Source organism: Polyodon spathula, chromosome 10 (genome assembly GCF_017654505.1).
Source record: "Polyodon spathula isolate WHYD16114869_AA chromosome 10, ASM1765450v1, whole genome shotgun sequence".
Classification (NCBI taxonomy): Eukaryota; Metazoa; Chordata; class Actinopteri; order Acipenseriformes; family Polyodontidae; genus Polyodon; species Polyodon spathula.
In genome coordinates, this window is record NC_054543.1 from 3115237 (window position 1) to 3130292 (window position 15056).

At 38.0% G+C, this 15056-nt stretch overlaps 1 protein-coding gene across 3 annotated transcripts in view; it reads right to left on the reverse strand.

Moving 5' to 3' along the window:
• Positions 1 to 3424: 3424 nt before the first annotated feature.
• The window catches only part of LOC121321910 (metal transporter CNNM2-like), a 46659-nt gene continuing 35027 nt past the window's right edge, over positions 3425 to 15056 (reverse strand). The window contains exons 2-8 of one of the 3 annotated variants that reach the window (XM_041261294.1): positions 14222 to 14365; positions 13382 to 13519; positions 12150 to 12319; positions 11496 to 11589; positions 10070 to 10132; positions 5728 to 5909; positions 3425 to 5009 (exon numbers count right to left, since the gene is read on the reverse strand). In XM_041261294.1, the coding sequence (XP_041117228.1) occupies positions 4800 to 5009; positions 5728 to 5909; positions 10070 to 10132; positions 11496 to 11589; positions 12150 to 12319; positions 13382 to 13519; positions 14222 to 14365 (1001 nt within the window). In that variant the 3' untranslated portion in view covers positions 3425 to 4799. Of the gene's footprint in view, positions 5010 to 5727; positions 5910 to 8248; positions 9837 to 10069; positions 10133 to 11495; positions 11590 to 12149; positions 12320 to 13381; positions 13520 to 14221; positions 14366 to 15056 lie in introns of those variants that run through there. The other 2 variants (XM_041261295.1, XM_041261296.1) reach the window with 2 other exon arrangements.

The window sequence follows — 15056 nt, forward strand, 5'->3', positions numbered from 1 at the left end:
ATGCTAATTAATTCGCCTCTTTTATCATTGTCTATATAGGAAATTATAAAATTATTGGAAAATAAAAGGATGAATCACCTGGATTTGAACTCAGTACTCTAAGCTGTACAGCACAGCATGCTAGTGAATTAGCCCACAGTGCCATAGAAAAGTCTCCTTTATCACTCTAGGAAATTAACAAACTCTGAAAATAAAGGCAGGAATCAATTGGAATGGAACAGTCCCTCAAGGAGGCACAGCACAGCATGCTAAGAATTAGTCTACTGCACTTCTGTGGAAAAAAAAAAGATCTTTGATTGACTATAAGGTAGAGCCTTCATCGATGGGCACTAGCGCTTAATTATGCTCCCCCTCCTCATCATCAGCTCCCCAAACCTACTTCAAATCTGTTGAATACAAACACCATATCTGATTATGAATCATTTCTTTATTGAAGTCATCACCTTTTATAAAGTATAAAATGACCATTTCCATAATCCAGCTTCAGGCCACAGAGGTTAGTCTCTCTTCTTTAAGCCACCCTATCTATCATTCACCCTGTTAATGATTGTTTAAACCAACATTTAAGTGCTCAAGGAAAACAGTAGGACAGTAACAGAGACAGTGAGAAAGATCTGGCATCATGTACAAAACTATAATATGAAGAGTAAGGGGTGGATTGCATAAGACTTCATCCTAAAACATTCTGTTGACAATATCAAAAGGCACAGATGTTTAAGGTTAATATGTTTTCAACTTGCAACAACAAAATGTGATTAAAACTGTTTAGCAGAAAGCAGCTGTAACATAATGTATTTTTGGGTAAATGTACAGCCTGAATACTTAACTGAACAATTACTGGTGACCAGATTATTTTTTATTTGCCATTTTATTGCGATGCTGCATGATTTTTAGACAAACTATACAGAACAGAATGTGACTTCTGGCTAACACTGATTCGCTTTACCTTTAGACTTTAAATCGGTTTTCAAAGAAACCATCAATTTGCAACTGCATCTTTTCACATTGACATACAGTAGTATGAACGCTGTTATCAGTTAATGAATTGTGTTTAACTTCAGTACTGTTTATAATTAATACTGCAAAATATATTATATTAGTTTTGTGTTAAAAAGGCTTGTTTTGTATGTGTTCTGCTGGCACCACCAATAATACAGTTTTTTTGGCAGCAGTAACTAGGCGCTTGAGTATACCTCCCAGTTTTAAAATATTGTGTAATTCTGGCCATACCTACAATATTCTAAATAACAGTAGTTGGGTAAATTACAAGCCACATTATCAATCCAACCCTTAATGGAATACACAGTACAAACAAGCAAAGTGGAATGTCAGAAATGAGAGAATAATTAATCATACTATACCTAAAAAGAATGATAAACAATAAAACAAACAAAAAAAGCGTTTTCTCTTAAACTGAAAATCACAAAATATACAGATAAATCAGGTACAAAATAAATAGGAGATTGTAAATCTACAATGTCATTCAAATAATTATAAACTTAATTTCAAAAGAACAATCAGCTTTAGAAACGTACACTTCATCTCAACTGTGCATCATTTTAGATTTATATATACAATTCTGAATTCTGTACTCAGAATACTACCTTTCTGAAATGTTCTTCTGTACAATATGATACAATGAATGGCCATACTTGATGGAACAGGATGGAACAGGCTAATCTATGTTAAGACGAGACTAATCAAGGAAAATGCTAGAAATGAGAAACGGATAGTTTGTGTTCATTGTAAAGAACCATATAAAAACATAAGTTCAAAACAGAATAAGAGACTGCAGCACTCGTATTCAACTGCTTTTTACATAGGCTTAAATATTGGCTTTGTTTTTAAAAACATACTAGTATTTAATTACTAGTCAGTTACATGCATTAAAACTTTTATCAGCTTTTAGCATTTTTTCAAGTGTTCTTTATCTACAATAAAACTAGAAAAGGTTTACAGACTTTTACCAAAAAGAACATTGAAGGAACTGATGATTCTAAGTGTTTAGTTGCATGCAGAATTTCAGTTTTTACAGATAATAAAGAATAGTCTTCAGGAGAATCCTTAGAGAAGTGTTTGGATAGTAAACGTTATTTACAGGGAAATAAACCTGAGAAAATCAACCTCAAAAAGACAGAAGCAGCTGGAGATTAATCCTGTCGTCCCAAAAAAGGAAATGAAATATAAAGCAGCTAACTGCAAGTTCACTCAACAAGCATTTGTCACACCGCTTGGACATCAAGTGGCATATGAAGCTGTTCTTTTTCCCATCTTATCTCCCATCAAATATGGTCCTTACAGTATCCAAATACAAGGGTTCTGCTTGCTTACTGGTTATAACACTATCTTTTAGAAAGATATGACCACGGGATCCAGAGGAGAACCAGAGCGGCCATCAGAGGAAAGGAGATGGAGGCAGTAGCATAGTGTAGCATGCACAGTACCTGGCAAGGTAAACTGAAACAATGTAACACTTCTTTTTAAAAGATCTACTAGAGAATTTCAGTATCAATTAATAACTATACTAGCTGAGAAAGTATCATTTTTTAAGCAATGCTTACCAGGGCTTCTTTGCTTTATCAAGTGAAAGCCACTGTTTACTGCTCAAGGGTTTCATACAAACACCTACATATCTAGGTTAATCTGCCGTGAGCTGGAAATAGTTTCTCTCTGAACTGTGAACTAAGGTTAATAGTTAATATTAACATGTGATAAAGTCAGACTAGCTGCCTTCATTTGAAACCCCCTGTCCTCTTTACCACTCCAGCTACCTGGGTCCTGGCAGTGCTGCCAAAACAGGATTTTGATTTCCAGAGTGAAACAGCGCTTCTTCTGTCAACCACATGGAGTCATAACATCAATATCATCAACAGCACATACACGAAACAGTAGGGAACATACAGAACAATACAATTCACTCTATAGCAGCATGTGAGGAAAACTGGTTAACACTCTGTTAATTGGGTTTATATACACGTGATTAATAAACTATGACCACAATGACTAGTTACTCATCGACAACAGGTGAGCAAGATAAACCATGTGTCTGTTACTCATGTACAAGTTCCAAATGCTTAAGCTAGAACTGCAAATTTAAAGCAGAATGGTTGCTTTCCCATACCGCCCCCCACCCCAGTCAGTGTTGAGAAACTGATGATTGAATGCACATGTAAAAATGGGTATTTATTTATTTATTCACCCCAACTCACCCAGTTGTAGAGCTGTGGTGAACCACCCATGTCCAAAGCCATGAGTCTGTGGGAACAGAAGCCAAAGACCTCTGCCCCCCCCCCCCCCCCCCCCAAGACCTCAGGGAACCCCTGAACAATGGGATGATCTTGGTAACACAAGAGACACAATACTGGTCTTTAAGAATGCAGTCCTTTCTTTGAAAACAGCAGAAAAAAGGTTAAGAAGAACAGGATTTCCGCCAATAACAAAAGAGTTTAATAAAATAACAAATAAATCAATTACAAGTGAAATCGGTCCCTGGATACATATTTTACAACACACTTTAGGGGTTTCCAGTAAAGAGCACAAGTTGATTCATGACATTGTAAAACATTTAAAAACAATCTGAGAATCAGAACCTCTGCAAGACAGGGCTGTAAAAACCCACCTCTCTGCAATCTTAATGTACCCTACTGGGACAAAGCTGTGCAGTCCACAGGCAGTCCAGCTATTTGTATCAAATTATGAGATTACAATGACACTAATAGCCATTTAAAACACAGGGGCTAACTAGACAGTAATCCTTCAAAATATTATTACACAACTTTGAAGGTTTTTGGAAAGTTTTTCCTTCTAAAGTCTCTGCTTTCCTAGGACCCTTCTCACATGTTTCTTCTGTCTAAGGCACCTGTAGTCAGAGTCTGTCTTAAGATATTCACAGTTGGACTTTCAGAGGACTTCAAAACTGTGGTAATTTCAGCATCTTACCTTAAATGTTATTATTATTATTATTATTATTAGAATCTCTTAGTTCCCAGTTATTTATTTATTTCCTGTGTTATTCAGTTCTATAATATAGCAACATAAGAGAAAGGAAGGTTTACAGATTTTCATAAGGGGGGTGTTTTTGAGGTCAAATCAGAAGAATTGCATGCGGTATCCCTTTGCTCGCAACTTAGTGAACTTTGTTAAATATATATTCCACCCCCCCCCCCCCCCCCACAGGCTTTAAGAATAAAAAATATAGAGTGTTTGTGAAAGATGTTGATTTAGAATAACCCGTTCTCCTCTTTATTGACTTATTTTGACATGTCACAACTTAACCATTAAAACACAATTGCAACTTAATAATAGCTGTGCTCCAAATAAATATAGGCCAGTAACATGTGAAAAAAGCCTTTTTAAACGTAGTCTAGCGTAGAAAACAAAACAGAGGGCCATGACATATTGGTCATTACAGGCAACGCTTTACAAAGCTGGTCCACTGCAAATGTAGTTAAATAACAACAACAACAATCGTAAATAAATAATGCATATTTTACTCCTAGCTGGGAGTGGAAATTCAAACATGGTTCTGAGTTGCTTTCAAAGTAAAAGCCTGCACTCTAGTTTTTATCCTTGACTCGCCCCTTTTTTTATTTCTTTCATTACCTTTAGTTTTCTTTATTCCTCTCACACTGATCCCCAAAGAAAAAGGGACCACAAGCTCTTTGGTCTCGAGACTTTCGACTTGTACGTATGTAAATGCGCATAATGACTGCAGTTCCCCCCGCCTTCTCCCCAGCACAGGAGTCAATGGGGCGCAGGGTTGGGCTGTGTGTTGAGGGTGTCGGCGTGCTGTCCCGCTGCTAAATGGAGCCCTCGTTGTGCATACTGTGGTTGGATTTGTTGTGTGCAACACAGTTCTGTTCGTTGAGCAGGTTTGCCGTCTCATCTGGCAATTTGTTGTGCAGCTCAGTTAGAGTCAATTCTATTTTAATGTTCTCACTGTCCGAGGACTGAGGAGTTCTGTCCATCCGTGAAGCCATCAGAGCATTCTGGTACTGCTGACGGGTAACCTACTCCCCGGGAAAAAAAACGACAGAACAGCTGCACTTAAGATCCATTAGCAAGAAAACTGTCATGACCCATCAGTTTCATGAGATTATTCAATCATCCAACTGGGGGATTAGTTTAAAATGGTTTGATCAAATGCTATGTCCTACAACAGAGATGACATGCAAACTGCAGCAATATGAAGTGAAAAGGTTACTATGTGGTTGACACACAGATTAGTTGATGCTCCTGAAGGAAAAGCCAAGAGGGTTGACTAATACTGTATACTGGACCACCAAAAAAAGTTAGGATTGTATTGGGATAGCAAAAATAAATAAATAAATAAATAAATAATAATACACAAGTAGTCTTGCCACTCCTTCTGGCCTCTTGGTTGGCTGAAAGGCTATTTTTTCACACAGCAGTAACAGTTTTTGACAAATAACAACGAGGAAATGTGTTCTACTGCAGATAATTAAATACACACACACAAAAAAACATTACTGACCCACTGCAGTTAAAAACTAAAATGATATTTTTGCTAATTTAATTAAAGAAACTTCAACCATGCTCCCAATTAAATGTTTCTATTAACAGTACACCACCACAATTCAAGGCAGGGAAGATCACAACAAAACAAACAGGAGACAGACCTGTATCAAAGGCAGTAAATAGCATTAGTGAGTTGGCCCTGGACAGAGATTTGCGAGAGAGCGTGTGAAAGGTCGGTCTTCTCCTCACCTTGACGTACTGCAGGTCTGCAATGGCCCTCACAGAGTAGTCTGGCACGTACACCTGCAGGAAGGAGGCACTGAGCTGGTTGTTGCTGCTCCCCAGTGTGGGTGTGACGGCATCGATCCGGTCACTGCGATTCAAAGAGTCCGAGTGATTTAAACCGCAGGGCCGCGGGGGAGATTTATTATCTGCAGAGGAAAGAGTGACTTAATGTAACATTACCTGTTTTAACCTTCGTGTGATTACTAATGGCGTTGGCATGGTACCGTTTTTAGGGTGTTCCTGGAATTCATACCAGTTTTTATTTTATTTTGCTATGATACTTAATATACTTGGGTAAAAAAAACCAAAAACAAATAAAAAAAACACAAAAAAACACAAAAATACCAATATTTAGTGTTCCCATCCTTTCAGATTTGGACCACTTTATGCACCAAAAAAGCCAAAAATGCTTTCTTACTTATTTAATTTTTACAAACAGGTGTTTAAACTAAAGGAAAAAAAAGAAACACATTGTCTAATGCAAATACCCATCGCAGCAAAGTAATAATTTCAATTAAGTGTAACTTATCAGGTAACAAAACAGACACCATCTAGAACATTTGATATTTCAAACAGATTTCTTAACATATTTTACACAACAGAAAACAATGACATATATTTCAACTTTGAAACCAAGACAAGAGCAGGAGATGCTGTAACTCAGCTGAATTTTATGGAAAACAAAACAAAACAAAAAAAAAACAGGTTCTTCCAAACAGAAGACTTTTTTTTTTTTTTTTTTTTTTTTTTTTTAATTAAAGAAAGATTAATTTTTCCACTACTTATAGAAACCCTGAATGGACTTCCCAAGGGTGGCATTAAAACAGCAATTTGGATGGAATGTATATAATCCTGGTAACGAGTCAGTAGAATAAAAAAGAAAATAAACCGAAAGCTGTGCGGTTCAGAGAAGCACACAAACCTTCCTCTGAGCTGGAGAGATCTGAGCAGGACAAGTGTGATTTAGCAATTTAATAATCATTGTGGCAAATGGAAAATTGTTAAATGGGAAGCTATATTTAGGTGGGGGCAGCAGCTCACTCCAATGAAGCGTGGTGCCCTTCTGCACTCTGCTGCCGTCACTCCCAACCCTAGCAGGGCACTAACACTTATTTTCCAGTTTCCACATCCAAGTGGGACTGCCTTTTGGTGCCTATCTTACTGGGTGGTTATGAAGCAGGCTGGAATTGGAGCTTCAGTCCAAAGCATGCTGTTGAGCTGACCCTGGACTCAGGGACAGACACAGAGATGGGCAGCGGCTATGCCCTCTCTCATCAGATAAGAACATACTGAACATACAGAACTGCAATGCACAGCTGGGGAATATTTTCTTCCATCACTTGTTGAAGAAGATTTAAATAGTGCCTTAAATCTATGAGTTAAATTGTAATTTCTTATATGCCAATCAGAACTCTCGATTGACAACAATTCTAGTACATGAAAACACAAACATAAACCATTTTTCAAAGGAGTGGTAAAATTCTTATCAAATAATCAATTTTTATTTTATATAGTGCCTTTCATAGTGGACCACCACCACAAATCGCTTTACAAGATGCAGTAACAACAAGAAAATCCATAATACTTCAAATACAGAGGAATGCATAATACATGACATACAGTAAAAAAAAAAAAAAAAAAAAACAGTGCATAATACATGATAGTAGCACAATACATGAACTACTAGCAGTAACATGGCAGCTAATAGCAGATATCAGGCTTAAACAGCATGGAAAGCAAGTAAGAACAGGTGGGTCTTGAGAGTTGATTTAACCATATAGAGACCACCATATAGAGAGTTGCAGTATCTCCGCATCTGGTTAAGAAAGGTAGGGACGGACTCTGGAGATGTTTTGAAGATGGTAGAAAAGATTTGACCACGGAAGAGATGTGGGCATCAAAGGAGAGGTTGCTGTCAAGAAGTACACCAAGGCTTTGTACTGTGGGGGAAGGCAGCAGACAGTTTCCAAGGTTCAGGGCAGCTATATTGAGATTCTTAAGTTGAGTTTTAGATCCTACTAGAAGGAGTTCAGATTTCCTAGTGATCAGCTGAAGAAAATTGGCAGACATCCAGGCCTCGATGTCTTGAATGCAAGCCAAAAGCCGGATAATGGCAGAAAGACTTCCAGGATCGAGTTTTAAGTAAAGCAGGTATCGTCAGCATAGGAGTGAAACATGAAGCTGTGTTGGTTGATGAAGTGACCCAAGGGAAGCATGTAGATATTGAAGAGAAAGGGCCAAAAAACGGATCCTTGGGGGATACAACAAGTGACTGGGTTTGCGACAACACTGCGTCCAGCATAGAACACAATGCATGCATCCGGATAGGTAAGAGGACATCCAACAGAGGACAAACACAAAAGGAGCACCAGCATCAGCACTAAGCAGATCATCACAATCCAGAGCAGAGCAGTTTCAGTACTGTGATGCGGCTGGAAGCCAGACTGTAGAGATTCAAGCAGATTGTTATCCGTGAGATGCTTCATCAGCTGACTGGCTACAGCCCTTTCGAGAGTTTTGAAAAGAAAAGGGAGATTGGGCTGGAAATTAGATAAGTCAGTCGGGTTGAGGGAGGGTTCTTTGAGTACCAGTGCAACTTGGGCAAGCTTGAGGGCAGCAGGAACCGAGCCAGAGTACAGGGACGAGTTGAGAGTGTGCATAATGGATGGAGCAAGATCAGAAGCACAGAGATGGACAAGGTTAGTCGGCCAGGGGTCCAGGGGGCACGTGGCAGTAGCTAACTTCAACAGTAAGCTAGAGACATCAGCAATGGAGAGAGGAGAGGAGGAGAGGGCAGGAGGGGCAACTGGAGGAGCATCAAGATGATCAAGTAGTAAACTTGGTTTGTGGTGGGAGAGCGTAGAATAGATGTTGTCAACTTTGTTCCAAAAGAAAGAGGAGAAATCATGACAGGTAAGAGAGGAGGATGAACGGGAGATTGATCTGTCAGTGGCTGGATGTAAGATTTGGTCAATGGACAATCTTAGAGAGAACAATGGATTTACCATGTCCCAAAGTTATGTTTTCAGAGAAGTACTTCACCCTGGCTGGGGTGAGCGTATGCCTGTGGCTTGCGAGATGGTCGGTCCAGATCTCTCTGTGAACTGTTAGTCCAGACGACCTCCACTTGCGCTCAAGCTTGCGGTAGGAAGACTTAAGCACTCGAAGATTGAAGGTGTACCATGGGTAATTTCAATCTTTCTTGATGGTTCTGGTTGTAAGCGGGACAACAGTGTCGATGATATGAGTAAGGGTGGCATTGTAGAGGGTCACCGCATCATCAACGGATGATGCAAGAGTTCTAGTTAGAGGGGATGCAGATGCACATTCTGAAAGTTTCAGAGGATTCAGCAGATTCTTGGGACAGAAGGAGATAACAGTATCAGTAGCGGAGAAGGGAAAGCAATTATTAAGAAAATATGTATACCTTGTTCTTCTTTTAACTGAAGATGGTTTATGCTGAAGTAAGTTAATAGACAAAAAAGAAACTTAAAAAACCCCATTGTGCTGAGAAGACAGTCTTGTACCATACAAGACAAGGTCATAGCACTTTTACTATGTCATAGATAGGTATTCTGAATAACATTAGGTATTTATGGAAGCATTTTTCAATGCACTTCACGAGGCACTGAGCTGTTATCCACGCTATCCTACAGTGACACTGTCCTTTCTCAGAGATAATATGTTATACATGATATATGTATTTAAAATAAATATATAGAAAATAAACTATAATACCTTCAATATATATCTCAAACAATTAAAATAAAAAAAAAAGTCAATAGAGAATATACAGTAGATGTCCGCCTTGAGTTGGACACACTGCATCACATCTGTACCCTTGGAAGCAATCCCTTGGAAAGCACGCCGGTGGAATGCGCTACTTGATTTGAGGTCGCTGTGGTTATCTTAATGACACTGAAGACTATCACTGAAACCAGTCTCAACAGATTTGAAATCAGATGAAAACGCAGGCAAGGGCAGCATGCTGATAATTCTCTACAGGAGGAAATCCTCAACTTCATGACTTATTGTCAGATAAGACAATAAGCCTGCAACAGTTAGAAAACAATCTGCAGGCAATGAAAGGAAACATAAAAAAGGAATCTGTGTGACTATATATAAAGAAAAGATGTTCCACATTTAGTAAGCTTTAGCTACACTTTACTTGGCTATAAATAAAGCAAATATATGCCATACTAATTTAGTTTGAACAAAACATGTTGGATTAGTTAAATAAACTGAAGTGTGTTTAAAGATGGCACCATTACATAACAGACCAGTGGAAGGATGGGAACTGCAGTACCTGGAGATCCTGCTAATGATTCAGCTCTACTGACCACAAATGTACGAGACAAGGAGAGAGGAACTGGAGAGAAAGAAAGAAACAGGAGAACCAGTGAGCAGAGGAAACGGAACAGATTGAATCACTGCATCGCTTCCACCTCGTCACCCCCGGCAGTGAAAGCAAGAGGAGGTAGAACCAGGAAATAGGATATTTAATAGGATTTCAAACAACATGACGCAGTGCCTGATTATTACAGCCACACATTCAAAAGTATCTGTCACAAGGTCAAAAACTGAAGTCTCATTCACTTACAATTACTGTCCAGTATATCTAATTAATCAAATTGACGTGATTACAAATTCTTGGTCCAGGACTTCTGTTTCTACTGGAATCTAGGGAACCAGGAAAAAGTCCTGCTGATGACCCAAAATCCTTCACTACATCTGAATTGTCAATGAAATTAGAGGATTCCTCTCCTATAACTACCTAGGAGCTCATTTCACAATACCCTCCCAACTGCCAGTCCTGATAACAACCCCCCCAGAGCATCCAGCAGATACAAACAACCTTTCTAAGACCTTGAGAGGTTCTGCTATTAAGGGCTAAGAACCAGAGCCATCTGGTTCAAGTATTATTTCAAGGTTCATGAAGGTTTAACAGTTTAAAATTTGCTAACAGACTTAATTACATTTAATGATGTTAAAGAAAAGATAAATACATGTAAATAGGTGCATTTAATCATACATGCACTGTTACTTGTTTTCAGTGAAAAGGGGGCAGCATTGCAAACATTACAAAAAAACTAAACTATTTCCTAAAAATGTAGAAGTGGCTTTTTTTTTTTTTAACAATAGTGCACTGCTTCAATGTAACCACTAGGGGTCTCTCAAATCCTATGAGACTACAAAAACCAACATTAGCTGATACAATCACAAAACGAAACTAGTTATTGATAATATACTAGCTCCGATGCCAGCATTATGCATACAACCAATAGTAACTGTATTATTTAACTATATAGGTGAAATGCTGTTTAAAGTCAGGGGAATCATTATATATTTGATAGAATAATCAGCTTGTCATACTATATAATTTGATGCAGCAACTTTGGAATAAAAAGAGAAGTACCTATGAGTTATACAAATAGTATACGATACTAGTTGTACCAACATAGAATATTACCTATTTATTGAAAAACTGATTTTTTAAGAATTAGAGGGGCATTTTACATATACACATGACTATTTAATCCATCCGTCTATCTAGCAGCCTTTGTGAACAAAACACTTAACAATACTGAACATACACTGCAGTGGATATCCAGTGTGACTCTGAATTAGCCTTACACACATAAATGAGATCAGATACCTTTGAGCCGTATGGGCCATGCAATGATACATGCAAGCATAGTGTCAGAACACTGACTAACAGTGCTGTATGGTACCTGGGGAAGCTGTCAGAGCCATCGTTCCATAGTAAGAGAAAGCACCTGCTTCAAACTTCATGCCTTCCTTCCCTGCCTCCACCTCTACCTTCCCCTGTAGAGGAGACAAAGAGACCAGAGTATATTGATGCAGGGCCTTGTTGTTGCTTCTAGAGTCCTGTCTGCCTCAGAGCAGCTCTGGAGACAGAGTAGTACAATGTCGAAATTACAAAACACATCACAAAGATCAAACTAACTGAAAACAAAGAAGGTATCAAGAACCCAGTGACAGAGACGATTCAAAAGAGAAAACGTTACGATTGCTGTTTGTGGGGAAACATGTTGTGTAGCTAAGAAATAAATGCAATATAACTGAACTCTGTATATACATTGGCATCTTAAAAAGGAGACACAATATCAATTCCCCCTTTTTAAACATTTTCAAAACAGCTTTAGAATACATTAGATTTGAAAAATCTACTTTCTTTTTAGCACTAGCAATGTTATCATTGGTGCTGAGTGAAAAAAACAAAACAAAAAGAGTCGCAAGAGAAATGAAAAGGGGGAGCAGTCATACTGTCAGTAACGCTAACAAGAAAAGAGAATGGATTTTCAACGTGTAGCTGGCACAGCTGCCCTCACCCCATGCCTGCCCCACACCCCCCTGCCTCTGACCTGTAAGAGGAGAATGAAGTAGTCCACAGGCTTGTTGCGGTGGTAGAGGTAGTGCTCAATAGTTTTCTTGTTCTTTTCATCATATTTGAGCTCCTGGATGACGTTTGGGTGCTTGAGAAGCCGTAGCAAGATCTTCTCAGACATCTGGGCAGGACTGAAGGGCTCCACCTCTGCAGAGAGAACCACACAAACACACTCTAATTCAGCGCAGGGGACAAGGGTATGGAGGCTTCCCTAACTTTCACTAACATAGCCTTGATCAAGCTGAATCTGTTTCTGAACATTCCCAGTGTTATATTTGCAACAATTTTACAAGGTTAACACTGCATGACAAAAAAAAAAAGTCCTTCCCATCTTCCAAACTTTTGAAATGTACTTCCATTTGTGGAATCTAGTTCTATTCTATGCAAAATATCAAGGAATTGGTAAAGCAGCAAAAAAAAAAAAAAAAAAAAAAAAAAAAGCAAAAATAACACGAGAGACAGAGCTTGGGAAATATGCAATGCGGCTTACAGTGACACCAAAAAACATTCATAGAGTTCCTTCACACAGCTTTAAATACATTGTGCTTCATTTGCAAAGTTAGTCACAAGGGAAATTAAAAACATACATTGGTACTGCTGATTTTGAGTCAAAAGAAAAATATAAAATGATGAACAGTAATGCCTATACAAGATTAGTTTATTCCTGTTCATAGCCTAGCTTATTTCCATGAAGCAAATTGTTAATACCACAGAATCCATTTAAATGTAGAGACTCTGAATAAAATATAATATATATATATATATATATATATATATATATATATATATATATATATATATATATATTGAAGTAATATATATTAATATAATCATTTAAGAGACATATTAAGACACATTGACAGACTGATGGATTGATAGGTAAGTTACAATCTGATTAAACTGATCTATGTTATGAACACGAGTTTGACACACTGCATCATATCTGTATCCCTGTGTAACCAATCAATCATTTCTGTAAGCATTTTTAGAAGATACATTTTTCTCCATTGCAAAGAACTGGAATGTAGTCCAAGCTTAAAACATGTAATTATTTGCACAGGGACATCAGCGTATTGATCTGAAATCAGGCGAACAGAGCACTTCCGGCGCGGGCTCATTTCCAAACCCCAGCTACCATCTTGCAGAAGCCCTGCCCCCAGCCATAGAGAGCAGAGCAGGAGGTTTCAAGCTGTGATAAGCCGAACTTGCCTGTTGCTAGGAAACGATGCATTGCCAGCAGAAGCTGGGGTGATATTTTAACCTTCATTTCATTGTCTGTCGGCTTGAAAGCTGAGAAATCCTGCTTCCTTTCTCGATGGGTGACTTTCTTTTTCGTTCTGTTGTCAGCTGTAGGTGTAGCGGAAATACAAAAAAAAACTATTAAATCTATATAATCAACTGCTTCCGCAGTGATTATATATATAGGGCAGTGATTATATATATATATATATATATATATATATATATATATATATATATATATATATATATATATATATATATATATATATATATACACACACACACACACACAGACACAGACACAACACAGACACACACACACACACACCTTATACATGTAATAACATTTAAAGAGAACAGTAATACTGTGAAATGGGAGTTTCTGCTTTTTAAGACGTCACAAATCACAGTTCAGGTCTTGGGCTTTGACATGGTTAATGATAGAGATCAGATCTTAGTTACAATTAGTTATAGCACCTAACACATTTCTTTGTGATGAAGTCGGGGTATAATGAAGGTTAGGATGGGAGTCTGTAGATATATTCACGAGTGAGAAATACACGGATTGACATGAATGTCCCTCCTCCTCTTTGACAAGCGCAAAGGTATATCATCATTAACAATCTTTAAAGGGCCATGCTTCTGAAAGTTGGAACATCTATAAGAGTATAACGTTTAGAAGTAATAGAAGTTTTTAAACAATGTGCACATTGGGAGGTATTGTTGTCAAATGGCGGTGAGTCTACAGTGCTAGTGCAAAGGAGTATCTCTTCCACAACATTAACCCTGCTTGGTATTGGTACTTACTATACAAGTCTGTTTCATCCAGGATTTCGGACTTGATGATTTCTTCTATAACATCCTCCAAGGTGACGATGCCCAGCACCTCATAGAAAGGGTCTCCTTCCCCCTCGTTATTCACACGCTGGACAATTGCCAAGTGGGATTTACCTGCGAAAAAAACATGACAGAGAGATAAGCAGGAGTTAACAGGTATTTTTTTTTTCTTTACTCTTTGTATATAATGTATTATGTATTTCACTGTATTTAATGTATACATTGTTCCTCAATATCTTGTAAAGCGCTTTGTGATGGTGGTCCACTATGAAAGGCACAATTAAAATAAACATTGATTGATTGATTGATACTGGAAAAAAATGCTTCGCCATTCTACTACAGATCAGTCTTCCTGGACCCCTAATGATGTGGGTTGGGGTTCCAGTAGGTGAAAAAGCACATAACATGACAGCAGTTATAGTTTTTTGCAATGTATACATCTATTTTATTGATGCTGTAGCCATATGCTAATACACATAAATGAATTTTTAATGGGTTTAAAAAACACATATGCTTTTTTTGTATTACTACATAAGCTCCTCGTAAAATGTTAACTGGAGTCTTTTCACTTTTACTGATAGATAATAGTTTCAATAGTTGTGGTCTGGGTAAAGTTTTTAAACCAGTCTTCAGACCTGCCTCGTCCAGCAGGTGTCACTACTAGACAGAGGGGTTGGAGGATCCCATATATGCAATATACATGCCATAGAACCCAGAATATGAATACAGAGCCCTAGGATTTGGGCTTGGGTTAGGGGATCTTATTTTAAAATGGGCAAGAACACCTTTATTGACATCTGCAGCA